At 33.9% G+C, this 17,117-nt stretch overlaps 3 protein-coding genes and 1 long non-coding RNA gene across 4 annotated transcripts; 1 reads left to right on the top strand and 3 right to left on the bottom strand.

Annotated features, from left to right (window-relative positions):
* Positions 1-730: 730 nt before the first annotated feature.
* On the bottom strand, positions 731-4,545 carry LOC104713779 (polyadenylate-binding protein 4). The gene is made up of 9 exons (XM_087467094.1): positions 3,576-4,545; positions 3,220-3,338; positions 2,474-3,130; positions 2,298-2,375; positions 2,112-2,201; positions 1,890-2,024; positions 1,552-1,716; positions 1,275-1,457; positions 731-1,169 (listed from the first exon to the last, which is right to left on the bottom strand). The coding sequence occupies exons 1-9, from the start codon at positions 3,871-3,873 to the stop codon at positions 906-908; spliced, it is 1,989 nt and encodes a 662-aa protein (XP_087323220.1). The 5' UTR covers positions 3,874-4,545; the 3' UTR covers positions 731-905.
* LOC104713778 (uncharacterized) lies at positions 4,537-5,990 on the top strand. Its single transcript, XR_755683.3, has 3 exons — positions 4,537-4,707; positions 4,878-4,950; positions 5,592-5,990. It is a non-coding gene; the product is annotated as an uncharacterized LOC104713778 (long non-coding RNA).
* Positions 5,991-7,766: 1,776 nt separating this feature from the next.
* Positions 7,767-8,889, bottom strand: LOC104715917 (ethylene-responsive transcription factor ERF008). Its single transcript, XM_010433282.3, has one exon. It carries the CDS (start codon positions 8,529-8,531, stop codon positions 7,962-7,964), a length of 570 nt encoding a protein of 189 aa, XP_010431584.2. The 5' UTR covers positions 8,532-8,889; the 3' UTR covers positions 7,767-7,961.
* A 6,049-nt stretch (positions 8,890-14,938) lies between these two features.
* LOC104713776 (putative WRKY transcription factor 15) lies at positions 14,939-16,448 on the bottom strand. Its single transcript, XM_010430979.3, has 3 exons — positions 15,615-16,448; positions 15,374-15,499; positions 14,939-15,262 (listed from the first exon to the last, which is right to left on the bottom strand). The coding sequence occupies exons 1-3, from the start codon at positions 16,238-16,240 to the stop codon at positions 15,088-15,090; spliced, it is 927 nt and encodes a 308-aa protein (XP_010429281.1). The 5' UTR covers positions 16,241-16,448; the 3' UTR covers positions 14,939-15,087.
* Positions 16,449-17,117: the final 669 nt, after the last annotated feature.

The raw sequence follows: 17,117 nt of genomic DNA, 5'->3' as shown, positions 1-17,117 counted from the left end.
ATGAATGAATATGTAAACGACAAAAAGGAAAAAAAAAACCGAGTAAATAGTCTTCTTCTTGGTAGAGAATAGAAAGATGGAAATGTTAAGACTACAACATGCGAATTGCAAAAGTTTATATATATTACTATCAAAACTACTTAATGATAGCTTTTTATATTGCAAAGGAACAAGATTAGATCAATCTCTTACCCGCATGTTGAAGATGTGTGTTACATCATCTCTCATTAAGATAACTTCTCTAACTTCGCATTCATTTGGGATAGGTTTTTTTCTGAGCTATTTTGAGCTGCTCCTTCAATTCCTTTATCACATATTCTCCAAGATTTACCTCTCATATCGGCTCTGAAGCTCCCATATGACAATAGAGCATGACTTAATAACATCAAAACCATATATGCTCAATTCGACAAGAAATCATATGGAATTTCTTACACTATTAACAGGGTAAGAAACTCCACATTTCAAGACCGATGCAGATTGGTGGAAGGTTAATTTGGTGGGACAAAGTCTTGATGCCAAGAAAATAGTCCGAAAACAAATTTTCGGTGGAACTTTAAAATCAATAAAACAAATGTTTACAGTATCAACACTAGTTTTGTAATAATTTATCAAGTTAGCTAATGAACTACATATCCCAGTTTAATTACTTTCTCACTTGGCAATTAGCAAAGAAAACAAAAAGATAACTAAAAAGACTTCAAATAATCGCAAATTTGCAATAGTCAAATAAAAAACCATTCTTTTTAAGTCAACCCAAAAAAGTAACAAGTCAAAACAAAAGCAAAATCATATCGAAGCAAAAGAGTCTAAAACAGCAAATAGATTCCCGCAAAAATTTGTCAATCAGAGAAAGAGTGAGAGAGAGGAGAGAGTCCAAAGTAGAAACTCAGAACAAAAGCTTCTCATAAGTGATCATTAATGGAAAGTGAAGCCAAGAGATCACTTGGGCTTCCACTTTTGTTGCCTTCACTCCCCTGTGTTGATGGTGGCTGATTCACGTTTCTCAACACATCTAACGCCTCCGAAACCTTAGCATTTAAAGCCTCCGGTGACTCGAGCAGATGCAAAACTTCGGTCTGATCCATTTCCAGAAGCATACCGGTCACTTTTGCAGCATTCTCATGCTCTATCAGGTCCACTAATGGGTATAGACTCTCACCCAAAAGCTACACAAACCCAAAGCATACACAGATAATGTAAGTGAACTTCTTCTTCTTCTTCTTGTACACTATGTGGCAACTAGATAGATATATATTGATAGAGAGACTTACTGTTCTCTGCTGAGCAGGTGTAGCGTTAGCAAGGGAAGTAGCCAATTGACCAGCGGACATAGGCTGACTAAAAGGCATTCCATTCATGTCATAAGCAACTGGAACCATTCCTCCTTGCATTGGACCATCGGGCATGTTTCTACCACCAGGAGGGTGACGGTACCCACGTCCTCTTGGCATCATCTATATAGAAGGGAAGAACGCAAAGGATTAAAGATTCATCTTGATCTAGGATTTACGACATTCTTAAATGCTCTTCTTCTTTTTTCTTAATTACCTGTGGCTGCATATAAGGCATTGGCTGCTGATGCTGATGGCGCATGGGTCCATCTCCTGACCGTCTGCCCCCTGGTCGTGGACCTTGCTGACCTGGCTGCATCATCGGGCCGAAAAAGCCTGGCCTCATTCCTGGAACCATCTGAGGCTGATATCCAAATCCAGGCTGTCACAGGTTTAAGGAAATTAAATGAGTGGGTTACTGATTTATATTAAAGAAACACAATAATCTATCTGAACCGGTAGAAAAGGATTTGTCAAAGCTGCAAATCATGATCAAACCGAGTTACTAAGGACTTCCAATGAAACAAACGTCAGTTTAGAAAAGGGTGGTGGTACCTGGTGAGGGATGATTGGTGGAGGTCCTTGACCGTAAAAAATCTGTTGTCCAAGACCTGGTGCACCACCCGGAAATATTGGCATCCGAGGACCCACACCGGGAATAAAAGCAGGTCGCATTTGAGAAAACTGTGCCTGAAAAAGAATACATATAAAAGATTTGAGATAAAGCAAACATAACCGCACGTAACGGTTGTTATCTATGGGTGTGGGAAGTGTTACCTGCAGCTTAGCCCTTCTTTCTTCTTTCCTCTGTGCAAGAGCCACATACAACGGTTTGCCACCAACCATTTTACCATTCATTTCATTCAGCTGCAGAAAAAAACCCCAAAATAAAATGAATCAAGAAAGAAAATAGAGGCTCAAAACAAATTTAATATTGTTATGGCACAAGATTATTTAAATTACCACTCTAGAAGCTTCACTAGCAGCTGAGAAGGCAACAAATCCTGATCCTTTGCTAGTACCACTAGGGTCCCTCATAACCTATTTGACAAAAAGCAAGATATTCCAAAATCAATCAAGGGACAAAAATTAGCATTTCTCATGGCTATTTTATGTATGGGAAAGAAAACAATACTGACCTTGCAGGAAGTTATTGTACCGAACTCAGCAAACAACTCGCGCAGCTTCTCATCGGTGACAGTATCATCAAGGTTTTTAACATATAAATTAAGCCCATCGAATTTGTTTCCTGAATCCCTTGAGCCTTGTTCATATCTTCGGCTCAACTCAAGTTCCCTCTCAGATTTCTTCTGAGCTTTACCTACATACCACTCCTTGTCATCAAACTTCTTCCCATTGAGAGCTTCAACAGCACGAGCTGCATCTTCAGGATCCTCAAAGTTGACAAATCCAAAACACCTGGACTTCCCATCTCCATCCCTCATAACCACAGCGCTCGAGATACTACCATACTGACCAAAAGTAGTCTTCAACTCATCATCCGTAGTCGTCTCCGAAAGATTCTTCACATAAACATTGGTAAACTTAATCTTATCAGCAGCAGACTCTCTTTCCTCCTTACGAAGGAATGGTCCAACAAAAATCTGTTTATCATTCAACACTTTCCCATTAAGCTTCTCAATCGCATTCTTAGCTGATTCCTCAGTATCAAACTGCACAAACCCATATCCTCTGGATTGTCCCATGTGATCAGTAGCAACCTTACATGACACAATAGTCCCACACCCGGAAAACGCCTCGTGCAGAGTTTTGTTGTCAACTGACTTGTCCAAATTCTTCACATTGAGAAAAAAAGGTCACATCATTAGCCAATCAAACAAAAACAAAAACTGCTAAAGAAATACAAAAAAAAAAAAGGAAATACCTTGACAAATAAATTCCCAACCCCACTTCTACGAGCAGAAGAGTCACGAGAAGAGTAAGTAATCCGAATCATCTTCCCATTGAGACTAGTGTAGTTCAGCTTCTGCATTGCTTTTTCCGCTGCCATTACCAAAAAAAACCCAAAACAGACTCACTCAACCAAATCACCCTAAACACACAATCAGAGAAATACATAACATTGGGCTAACAAAGCATTCTTAATCGTACAAATTACTATCTATAATCAAATTCAAACAATACCCATTACTCAAATTAGCCAGAGGAACGATTACAGAATCGAAAAAATCAGATCTTTAGCATAATGTCAAATCAAAAAGGGGGAAAAAGGGAACAAACCATCATCGCTGTTGCTATAGTTGACATAACCATAACCAAGAGAAGTATTGGTAGCAGCATCACGGCAAACACGAACAGATACAACCTGACACACCTCGGTGAAATAGTCATAAAGCTGAGAATCCGTAACATTGAAATCCAGATCTCCGACATAGAGAGAACATAGAGCACCGTGATTGATTCCATCGCCGCCGCCGCCGCCACCGCCGATTCCAGGCGTAGCAGAAGCCACAGCCCCGTCGTTAACCGAAGGAGGAGGAGGAGGAGAATGTGAAGAAGGAACTTGAACCTGAGCCATTCTTTTGGAGATTTGAGAAGAAAAAAAAAGACCCTAAAGTGAAGATTTTTGAGGTTTTTTTTTTTTGGTATTTTTGTATATATTTTGATAAATTAGGGATAATTAGAAAGAGAGAGAGATAAATTAGGGAACGACGAGGATGATGACGATGATGGATGATAGGGGAAGACGAAGTCGGAGATTGTTGTGGGCAGCACGGCGAGACCGCAGCGGATAGTGATGGAGAAAAGTTTGAGATTATATAGTTGCTCAAGTCTTTCACAAACGAGTGAAATCTGAAAACCCTAGTTTTGGTTAATGTAAAATAATTATTACTACTATTATTATTTATATTTTTTAACGGTTACAGATAGATAAGAGAATTAGTCTGCTTTACTCTCAGCCGTCCGATTCTTTTTGAGTATGGGACCACCATATCTCACGTGATCCTCTCGTGACTTTGGAGCTGGTCAGACCTATTCCAAAACTCATTCCTCCGCCGCACACCTCTGTTTTGGTGTTTGTAAAGTTTGTAACTTTTTCTGGTTATTGACTAAAGAAACTGAGTTGTATTCTTGTTTGTAGAGTTTAAGCTTTGGTGATTGATGATGAGGAAGGAGAAGTTGTAGTTGGGTTATTTGAATGTTTAAAATTGAAGAGAAGGGATTAGTAAGATGGCTTATAAAGCAGGGTGAATGAGCTCTACACTTCATTGGACTTTTTTATAAGCCTATCTTACTAAGTTCTTCTTCTTCTTCTCTTTTATGTTGGGATCATAACAGTTTTTAAGGAATGCTCTCATGATGTTATTACTCTATAAGGACACTTTGGTTTATGATGAACTCCTCATCTTTGGTAAGCTCTCTTGCATGATTGAATTTGAGTCTAGCTTTGCTGGTTAGGAATGCAATGATAGTGGCTATTATATATATCTCTTAAATTTTGTTACATCTGCTCGCTTGCTGACTCTTGCATTTAAGAACTCCACAGAAGTAGTTTGAGGGTTTCTTGATTGTTAACTGCAGGACAAGAAGTGGAGTATAGAATGTGGGATCAGTTTTAAGGAATGTCTCAGACTCTCAGGCTGCTTTTTATCAGGTAGTCTTTATCTTTTCTCCCACTTTTCAACAGCTCTGAAATCCTTTTTTGGAGGATAGAATTGGAGGCTTTCCTGTGATAAATGGCGATTGGAAATTTCATGCTATACTTTGATGTTCAGGTTACAGATTCTGCCTGCTGGTTGGGGTTGTTTCATTGTTTTGCTTTTGTTTTGATTTAGAGTTGAACTATAGAGCTACTTACTAGGTATACATTTGGTTGTATCCTGTAAGTTGCGGAAACCTTCTTTCTTATTCGTTGTCGAAGAGTATGCTCACTGTAGACAGTAGAAGTTTTGGCTTTGTTACTAGACAATGAAAGAATTGAGAGCTGAATGATTTCTTATAGTATCATCATATTGTTTGTCATTGGCATTTAACTAGGTTGCTTCTCAGGCGATGGATATGAGATAGTATGGAATGAAATCTTGATTCAGTATGACTTTCACTCTAATCTAGTTGACTATCATGCTAGAGTTATGACCATATATCGTAATGAATGTTTGTGTTAAGGGTTTTGTTAAAACTACAGTTGATACCAGATCAATTTTCGATTTGGCGTGAGTCAAAGAGCACTTGCAATATCTTCACTCTCTAGTCAAGTAGACCCTGATGAACCATTTTCATGACTTTCAAATGCAGTGTTAAAGCTACTCAACAAGAACAATGAGGGAAAGTTTTTAGAGATCTGGTGACACCCATCTCTAGTAGAAGACGCTACTTAGCTATTTGTTATACCCTTTCTATGTGCCCTTGTTTGTTCTCTTTCTAATTATTGTGGAGCCAAGTAATATTTAGAAGCTTCCAAGAACTTAGGGGATGCGGTGGTAGCCAGGATTCCTTTATTAAAAACTGTGTGAGTGAGTGCACTTCTCTCTGTCTTTGTGCAGAACCAGAATCAGCTTCTGTGTTATTGATGGGTTAGGTTACCAGATGCTTTGGGTATTTGATTCTCATCTTAGTCTAACCACACTTTTTTGATTAACAAAAAAATGTTAAAAATAAAGGCTTCATATTTCTTTGGTTTGTTTATCCACCAAAGTACTCTCTTTTACGGTACTTCTTGCTTTGGTTCAACCAAAATGTCTTTATATGCCTTGCTGCTGAATTTGTCGGTACAATGGGCACTAGTAGTAAGCATATAAGTATTGTTGAGCTACCATATGCTTTCATCTTTAATTTGGTGAATAATAGGACGATTCGGAAGAAAAATTAAGTTAATAACAACAAGAAGAAATAACTAATTTACTAGTTATATAACTCTTATCAGCACTTACCAAACTCATGATCAAAATCACATGTAACATTTTTATTGCTCTACAATCTGTTATTTGTATGGATGTCTAATTTATAACATAATTTTATAAGAAAAACTATTCTCCATGTTATAACCACATTAAAATAACATGTTTCAAATTTCTAATAACAATTAGGAAAAAAGATGATAAAATCCTCCAAACACTTCGTAAATACAGATGCAATAATTTTTGGTCTTTTGGTGCAATTTACTCTTAACTTTTTACTGTTTATCCATTTTTACAATGAAGGTGGAAGAATTGTTTATCTCTATATTCAAGTTCAATTTGGTATTTTGGTTATTAAAACAAAAAAAAAACAAAAAGGAAAGTAATTAGTAATTACAACGTCAAAGGGTCATCATGAGTCAGAAGAATCTACGTTTGAATTTTTTAGAGTCAAGAAAAAACCTCAGAAACCGAAATTTCACTTTCAGTTATTACTTTTAACTCGTCTTTGTTTGTTTTGTTCAACTCTTGTGGGATCACACAAAACATGTCTGAAAAAAAAAAAAGTCTCTATCTTGTGTGTCCGAATCTTTTGTGTGTTTCTCTTTTGTGGTCACAAGTTTTGGCGTCAATCTTTAGACTCACACATCACCCGTTATTACAAAAACAAAACGGTTCCTCACTTTTCACGTTTCAACACATTTTTGGCCAATGTGTGTGTGTACAGTAAACAAAAAATCAGAATCACCGAAGAATCTTGCCGACCAAACTCTGCCCCTAAAACCCAAATGAGCAAGTTGATCTGTATAATTTGCCCCCACATTAAAAATCCTCAAAATAAAAACATCAAATCACATTTAGTGGTTACGATAATTTTAGAACTTTAGTTGTTAGAACACCAACCTCCACAATTGTGTTTTTTTTTTTTTTTTTTTTTTTATAACTCTTTTATAATTTAAACACATCAGAATTATTTTCAAGGACTGAGATATTTTTGCATCTTCAGCTCTCGACTATGCTCTGTAAAATTATACACTTTATTTGTATGATAATATATGTCTTTTTAAAACAAAAATGTAGAATTTACTTATCTTATTATGGGTTATATATATATATATATATGTCTGTAGTACCTCTGCGATACTCCAAAACAAAATATTATACGTCAACTATAAAGAAAGTAACAAAACTGTTACGATCGAAAAACTCTGCATATTTTTGTTAAGAGTTAGAGTCGTAGTGTACTTTCTCGTCATCTACATGTTACAGTTTAAAAAGTCGCCGCGTAATACTTACCATATATATGTTTTGATCTTTGGTATGAAAGAATTTATATGATTAGATCCATAACCTCATAGTTATGGAAGAAAAAGAAAAAATCAAAATAGATGTTTCATTTGGAACCTTGTTTGTTAAAGTTGTTATGATTTAAAGTTGTTTGGACTTTGGACACAAGCTTGAATACAATACGAGTTATTAGGGCACACAAATTTGAATTACACATCGTTGATTATTATTCCCCAAATACTAAAAGAAGAACATGCAAATCTATTTTTGTAGTAGCAAGCGACAATTTCACAAAGAGTTGAGTTTTTTTAATATTAAATCATTTGATTATCGAGGAGGACGAAACCAAAAAACCCAAAAACCATGGAAGCGCATGTTAGCGACGACAAGCGCATCATAAAAGAAGACAAAACATTCTCTCTACAACTACTTTTTTTTTTTTTTTTTTTTTGGTTCGCTCTATTTTATCAATTACTCATCATCATCTCCTCTTCACACACACGTCATCATCATCATCATCATCATCCGAATTTTCCGGGTCGGGTAATTTATTCAAATCGACCCGTTCCAACGACCCGTTATTACCACTACTCTTACCACAATCCTCCTCGTAATCACCACCACCACCGCGGCTCGTTTCCGATTTAACAACCACCGTCGCACCAAGCGCATCAACCTGAGCACCAACCTCCGCCGCTTTTCTCCTTATATACGCCGCCGACATATCTCCTCCACCGTCACCACCACCGCCACCACCTATTCCTCCTCCTCCAGAAACAGTGAGTCCAGACAAAAGCTCCGGGAAATTAACACGAGCTGAAGGACCACGGAGGTAAAACACAGCGGTGTCGTAAGCTCTCGCCGCCGCTTCGGGTGTAGAATAAGAACCTAACCAGATCCTCGACCTCTTGTTCGGTTCACGTATCTCCGCAACCCATTTCCCCCATTTTCTCATCCTTATGCCTTTGTATGGTTTCAGATCTCTCTTCCTCGTCCCTATCCCCATCGTCGCCGCCGTAACCGTCGCCGTCACCGCCGCTCCCGTCTCCATTATTTTTAAAAATATATATATATATATATATATATACAGAGTTGTTTTACAGAATCATCGACCCGATCTGGTTTTTTTTTGGAGAAATCGGAACTGAAACGGTTACATAAGAGAAGAGATGAGTTTTTTTTTTTAAAAAAAGGAAGAAGAAGACAAAAGAATTGGGAATTCACCGACACTGTTTTTTTTTTTTTTTTTTAAATTTTTGCGATTCTTTTTAATATTGCAAAGACACGGACACACAAACAAATCTCCTCCTCCTCCTCCCCACTCTTATTTATACTACAAAAAAAAAAATTTAATTTTATTTTATACTATTGCAAATTATTTATGTTTTTTTTTGCTGTTTGTTTGTTTGTTCTCTATTTGATAAGTTATTTTGTAAGTATTGTATACACACTTTTTATAAGGAACAATAATAAAGAAAAATGTTTTACCAAGATTTGTGCTATTTGATGTTATTTTTAGGACATCTACAACCCCCATTATATTTAGAGTCAAAACTATATTATAGAGCAATATTTGCTCAGATTGCTATTCTTACCTTTACTTTTTTACACTAACTTTTGCTTTATTATAAAGTTACTCTATTTTAGAGAAAAAAAATAGAGATATATATTAGAGATGGTCTTACTCAGATTATTTGATGAAATGTTTTGGTTCATGTAAACTACATATCACTATTGAGTGTCCATTATCAAGAGAAAATTACACTTATAAGATAATTTAGATTTTAATTATCAAATACCTTATGTGTTAGTATATTATCACCATAGATATTGTAATCTTATTTTATCTTCAATTTTTTTTGGTAACTTTAGTATTCTTTTTTTGTGATTAATATTTTTTATTTTCTTATTATCTTTTCGTTTTTTTTTTTAATTGTGTATTTTCGTTTCATATAGGTCTTATAATTAATGGTCCACAAGGACCACAACCATCTTTATAAGTTCCACTTACGTGAGTTCGAATCCAACTTACGTCGGTACTCCGAAGTGACATATGAGGAAATGGCTCTAAGCCAATCAAACTATATCAATAAAGAGACTAGAGATGATCATATTATTGATACTGTTTTTACCAAAAGACTGTAGTAACTAACTAGTAAACTAGTAAGCACAGGAAAATATGCAATCGTGCATTTCAAATTGTCCGTGAATATATAATGTGACCGACATTTTAATATGATTCACACCGAAAGGAAACAAAAGAACAAAAAAATCGTATGATTTGGATTTACATGGCGGTAAAGTCACATGTAACCAGAGCATCTTTTATCATATAACACAAATTGTTTTCGAAAATATTTAACCAAATAAAAAATAAAATAGAAAAAAGTAGCAGAGTAAAACGTGGGATCTATCCTCGTCAAATTATAGAATCCTAGAGAGACTCCTATGAATTATGATCATGCTAATCACATAAACACATCAATAACCTTGAGAAGAAAAAAACACACATATTGATTACTCTTCGAGGCTTATGTCTCCCAACCCCAAGTATTATTTACTCCGATTTAAAATAATTATTTCACAGTAAACATTATTTGTAGCATGGAAAAACAAAAAAGTTGTAGCATGTATAGAGATATTCAAAATGCACAAAAAGTAATAATGAGAAAAACTAATTAAATTTCAAGAACTGGAGAGTGGAGACAGCAAAAGCTTTAGGGGGAGGGTTTGACTTTCGTAATCCAGCTTTTGTCTGTACTTATAGAAACCTAATCTGTAATATAATTAGAATGGTTTCTTTATACAATAGATTAGGGACCATATTTTATCATTAAGTGTATACAATCATGTTGTTTTATTGGGCGTTTGTACAAATATATTCAATAACGAAACTTTGCCACTTATTCAACATCACAGGCATGAGGCAGGCCATGTACTTTCATCTTTGTTATATAAATATATATGACAAAATGAAGTTCTTTTGTCCTTTTTTTTTTCTCATTTTTTCCTAGCTTTGTCATATTTTTTTTTCTTCTAACATCTTCATTATCCTAGGATTGCCTACCAATCATAATATACGCAATTATTTGTACTGATAGTTTGTCAAATTATTGTAGACTCAACTAGAAAAAAATTATCATTAAGCTTTTGGAAATGTGAGAAAACCCTTCACGAGTACTGGATTCTACAAAAGAAAAGTATACAAGCTTACTTACAAAATTACTAGCCAAGCAAATGGGCATTACAATGTTTAGAACAAAAAATTAGAAGAAACATAATGCCGATTAACTGTAGAATTTAGAAGAAAATTTTAGAAAGAAAACTTATATTTATTCTAACATACATGATGTATTTTATGATTGAGAATTTAGTAGAATCATGTATTTTATGATTGAGAATTTAGTAGACATTCTATAAGATTTTCAAATGGTGTGAAGAACTTTAAAAAATATCAAATATAATAGAACACATGTAATAAGCAAATTTGGAGTTAATATACATAACTAAATTTGTATAATTAAGCGTCTGTTCTTTATGTCCTCCTTTATTATTGTGGTGAGGACTAGCTGTGAACTAGTTGGCACATGAACATGGTGCCAATTACCAAAATTCAAACTTTATCTATTATTCCTTTTTAAAGAAAAAAAACCTAGAATCGAAGGGACCACTACATTATTGATTTTCACATCCTTTGTATGATGAATTGAGTTCATTACATTTTCGTATCATGTGTACTCGTGGGTCTATAAATTAGTGTTATACGTATTTAGAAACTTTCAAGGACAGTCGTTGGTTTCATTTAAAGTTTAAACTTTGAACTAAACAAAAAAAAAAACAAATATTGAATTTTGAGTCCATTGATTGATGAGTGAGTGTTTATCTTCTTTTCAGTTTGCATCCAAGAAGTCTCTTCCAAGTGTGAACGGAGCATCATCTTTGATCTTTCCAACGTTTTGCAATTTGCAATGACAAAACAAATTTACCATTCTCATAAAAACTGCATGAAAATATTTGGATTTTTCAAATGTTTTAATTTACATTAGGTTTAAGATATAAGGCTATGAAAGTTACATATTTTAGTATATGCTTTGAACAGCCGATCTATGGATTGCCGAATGATTGTTAGACTCTTTTTTTTCATTTTTAACTCAAATGTAACTTTTTTTTTTTGTCTCTTAAGAATCCAAAAATGAAAATTACTATGTTAAATTATTCATAATGAGTGTTACAATCCAACCATTTACTACTAATATTATTTAATTTAACTATATTTACCGTTTTCTAGCTATGTTTTATCTTTTCAACTGCCTAGGTTAACCCACCAATCCAACTTGTGTATCACATAAGAAAAACCAATGCCATGTTTGGTAGAAGAGTTTGTAGACAGCAATCAAGTCAAAATGGAAACAAGAAGAAAGTTAAATTTTATGTCAGTTTGATATAAATGTGAGCCGGTCGCAGTCGAAGTGCTCAAGTCAATGCGGGATGGGTTAAAAAGGTAAAGCGTACGACATTCACAGGTTGTTTGTTCCCTTATCGGGTCCTGATATTCATTAACATCCCAACCTTAAAACAAATTTTAGTTCATCTAGGTTATGAAAGACATGGTAATAAAGCATCAGATAAAACCACCACTCGCTTCAGAAAACACAAAATAGCTAGTGTTTAGTGTTTTTTTTTTAACTCACATATTTATTTTCTAATTTTTTTTTAGTTTGTTTCACAAAGATTGATTTTTTACGTTTTTATAATTTCTTTTAATTAATATTAATAAACAAAATCAATTTCAAAACGTAATGATTAAATAAAAACGCAATCTAGGTATAGTTAAACATTTATTGTTTTTAGTATATGTGAAAAAGTTGAAAACTCTAGAAGATCGTTCTTTTGGAAACGGAGGAAAAATATAAAGTTTGTCTTTTTAATTCTTTCGGAAAATATCAAATTTAAAGGTAAAAATCAAGAATGTGGTATAGGTTACAAATTGAGAGGTGTTATTTTCTTAGAAATTCCAAATATATTGTAGTCTGTAGATTGAGTCCTCTGCTTTCCGTGTCATAAATCTTGATTGACTAAATCCATGTCTTATGGACGAAAACTATTTAAAAAAAAAAAAACGTTATAAATAAATACATCTGTTATTCAAGCTATTATAGATGACTTAGACTTGGTAAAGTAGCATAGTCAACATTCAACAAACGTTTTTGTCATAAATCCGATAGACTTGGTAAATTAAAGTATGGTGAAAGGGTGAATACGTCTTACGATTGATGAACCTACAGTCTTTTTTTGGATGTATATTAATTACATGATATAAGAAAACGTCTAATACTAAATACTAATAGCACTAACTTTATTTCGTAATAATTATCATTTTAGAACATAATCTTTATTATTTTATTATTTTATCAACATAATCTTTCTTTCAAATATTTCATTTTTACCTACTAAAGAGACAACTTTAATTAGTATCGAACTTGCAGAAATATAGAACTATCAGTTGGGTGAAGTGTTCTTAATGCAGTGGCAGGAGATAAGTCCATTTGTAGAAGGCACATCACACCTGGGATCGAGTCTAGCTGCTACGAAATTTGGCTAATGGGCCGGTCAGTTGTGACCCAATAGTTGAAAAAAAAAAAAACTATCAATTGGGGATTGACTTAGTGGGCATCTGAGTAAAGCCCATGTATCTCTAGTAACCAAATAAACTATAAAACCTAAGCACAATCCTAACTTGTTAGATGCAGCAAAATGTTTCCATTTGGGTCAAAACTGAAACTATTAATCTAGGCTGGGCTTGATTTTGGTGTGGTTTGTACTTGATGTAGGATCAATAAATTTCCTCGAACTTGTCAATTTTGGGGCCTGATCCGTCTTTTATCAGAACACAATTTCTAACTCAACCTTCTCATAAAATTAGAAATTCTGAATGTATAAAGCAATGAGTGTCACTTAGTTTTTTTTATCACCTTTAAACTTTATATCAATTGCTTAATAGTAAAGTGATCAAATAAATTGAAACTTAACTTAATAACAATTTTAGCACAGGAATTAATATACATGTGACCCGAATAACTCTTATAAATTTGAGTTTGACAAAAGTATACAATTTACTTAACAAAGATTGAAAGGTAAAAATTAAAGAGAAGAAATGATATAGAACTTGGAAGAGACGAAGGGTCAAAACGAAAGACCTAAACGGGGAGACTAAAGTGGATCAAAAAGACACGTAAGTGTCTTAAAAGGTCCAAACTAGTAATTTGTTTTCGTCCTTCACAAAACTCCAACCAATTCACATGTTCGAACACATTAACACGGCGACAACTTCTCTTCTGCCACTTTCTTTTTCTCCTTATTTTCCTTTGGCAGATAAAAACAATAATAATAATCAACAGAAAATTCATTCTTGATCGAAAAATTAACACTCGGCCATCGAAAATTTTCCTTGTACGCGTGTAGACTAAATTATATTTCAAGTCAATATTAAAAAAAAAAATCACGATTTCTATGGATTTTATTTTATTACTTGATCTGAAAATTTTCTATGGATTTATATTCTATCTCTTATATCATACTCCCTCTGTTTCATATTAAGTGTCATTTTAGGCTGAATATTTTGTTACAAAATAAGTGTCATTTTGTATTTCCAATGTAGATGTTTGATAAATTTTCCAATTTTATCCCTACCAATTTAATGTATTGACCAATAGAAAAAAAAAAAATATATTTGTAAAAGGTAAAACAGAAAATTTAATGATTTTCTTAATCTGTGTGAAAAATACTAAAATGATACTTAATATGAAAGAGAGAGAGTATTAAATTACTCGAATTCCCATAGTTAATGTTAGTCAAACGTAAGTGGTGGAAGTTATCTCTTTTACCATTAGACCTAGACGACTTGGTTTTTATTAAAATTTTGTATCAAGATGAAAAAAAGAGATGATGTTGCATTGATAAAATTGCTGGAAAATCGTGTACATGAGAGTACATGTTAAAATATAGTTTGGAGTATCTGTTGAATTAACAATAGTTGCATAGATCTCTTAAGTCAAAGTATTAAGTCACTATTCTTCCATTATTGTGTTATGTATTATTGCTATCTTGATTTTGTTTAATGATGAGTACGTAAAGCTTTTTTCCCAACAAAAAAAAAAGAAAGAAAAATAGAGAAAGAAGTTAAAATAAGGAAAAGGTTGAAAAAGAAAGGAAACCACTTGTGGTCAAAATAAACACTGGTCAAACACGACAACTTTGGTCCCCAAATCTTTCTAATCCTTTGACCATTTCACATGTCCCATCTCTCCTTTACCTTACTTTTCAACTCGACCCCAAACTTTTCCTTTTATTTTCCTAATTGACATCAATTAACACTAAAAAATCAAAACAATAAAACTCTTCAAATTGCTAGTAGCATGAAAATAAAAATATATCACAATTTATAACTAACAAATACAATTTTAACATAAACTACAATTTGATATCTTTCCGCAAAAAGCTTTTGATTACATTATTTTCATTGTTCTCCATCGTTTGTTTTTTTTACTAATTAGAGATCTCTAAAATTCATAGTATAAAAGCCTTAATAACAAGTAAGATTTGGTCTTTTAAGACGATTCCAAAATAAGATCAGCTACAGCTGCTCCGGCAAGATCAGCGGCGGATAGAGAATGATTATGATCACCTTCGTAAGTAACGATTAACATCGACGAATCATCAGCTGCTCTCTCAACATGTTTACGTGCTGGACAACCTCTTACGCTACTGCACTTATAATATCCTCTGTTTTTTAAAAAAAAAATCAAGAAACAGAGCACAATACAAAATCAAAATCAAGAAACAGAACACAATACAAAAAACAAACTCCAGTTTTGATTGAAATATTAGTTTTACCTTGGATGTGGAGATCCTTTAATTGGTTTTTGTCCGTATTTTCTCCATGAGTAATCATCTGGAGGAACATCGGACATTTTAGCACTTATCGCCGGAACCCTAATCACTCTCCTCTGTTTTATCTTTCTGTAAAAACAGAGCAAAAAAAAAAAACACTATTTAGATCGAATCTAATACCAAATCTACGAACTTTATCTGATGGGTCGAATCTAAAAAAACAAATCTAATGAAAAGATTTTACCTTTTCTTGGAGCAGTGACAACGACCGGAGGAAGAAGCGGAAGCGCATTTTCCGGCGAGGAGATTCTCGGAATTACATTTTCTCTTTGAGTTTGGTTTGGAGAAAGAAGAGACAGTCGTGGAGAGGCTTTGAGTTTGACTCCTAAACGGCGCCGTCTCGGAGGGACGATGATTGTGTTCTGATTCCGTTGTTACAGATGAGAGAGATGAGAAGTCAATCGTTTTGATCGATGACGTAAACGAACCTTTACGTATCATCATCTGTTGCGGCGGTGGAGGCGGAGGAGGAAGAGGAGGAGAATGAAACGGTGTTGTTTTAGGTTCTTCCTGATTCATAACCTGAACTGGAGCGCGTCTAAACCTGGCGTGACCGGTTCGAGTTCGATCTAAAAGAGATATGACTCTTTTAAACTTCGAAACCGCCGCGTCTGCCGTCGTGTTACGAGCTGATTCGAGATCGGCTGTGGCGGAAGAAGAAGATGGTTGGTCGGAGTTTAAGCTGTCACGAGACATTAAACCAATGAAATTTTCCATGCTTTTGAGTCCTGAAGCTGCTGCTTCTTGAACGGCGAAGCTATCAGCTCCGACGCCGGAGATGTAATTCCGAGTCATGAGCTCCACAGCCATATAATCTCTTCTCTCTCTCAACAAGAAGCAGAAGAAGAAGAAGAAGAGAAGAGAGAGAGTTGTGTGGACTTTTTTTGGGATTTGAGAAGACTAAGTCATATAATAAAAGTTAATAGAGTATTTAAGTGTACAGAGGGGGTGATGTATTTTGTATGGTAGGTGACTGACTAAATGTGTCACGTTAGACTTTTCTTTTATGTTCATAAATAGTCTCTTTTCAACTGTTCAAATTTTCTTGTTGTTAAGAGTCAACTTTTCTATTTTTGTTAGATCAGAAAAGTCAAACCTTGAACAAAAACAATTAAAGAGGGGGGTGGAGTTCAACTATTATGCATGTGTTTGTTACAAACTTAGAATAGTAAGGGGATGATGATATACTAAATATACACAATTCATAATTTCATACAGTTTCATCTTTCTTTGTAGCAGTTAAAGCTAAGTACTTAATTATTTAGAAATTAAAATTTGATCATTTTTTTAGTTATCATTCTATAATTAAATTTGTGTTTTATAGTAGTTGTTGTTTTATATATTTTTAATGTAAATTTTTGATAAATTTTCCAATTTTGTCATGATAAATTAAAAAATTAGAAAATCTATGAATGAAGAGTAAGAATTTTTTTTACATTTTCTTAATTTGTTTGCAAAAACCTTAAACGACAATTAAATTGAATTGGAAGAAATATTATTTTACATGTTTATCATTTGCATATTGTTATTCTAGTAACCAAAATGTTAGATAAACTTAGCTTCACGAATCTAATCACAATTGGTGAAATTGTTTTAGTTTTAAGTATAAGTTTACTGTTTTCTTGTGCAAAGGATTTATAGTATTTATAAACTCAAGATATAAACAGAATATGTAATCTAGCAGTTG

This window comes from Camelina sativa, chromosome 9 (assembly GCF_030686135.1).
Source record: "Camelina sativa cultivar CO46 ecotype springtype chromosome 9, ASM3068613v1".
Classification (NCBI taxonomy): domain Eukaryota; kingdom Viridiplantae; phylum Streptophyta; class Magnoliopsida; order Brassicales; family Brassicaceae; genus Camelina; species Camelina sativa.
The sequence above is the reverse complement of the archived record's forward strand: the minus strand, read 5'-3'. Positions and strand labels throughout refer to the sequence as shown.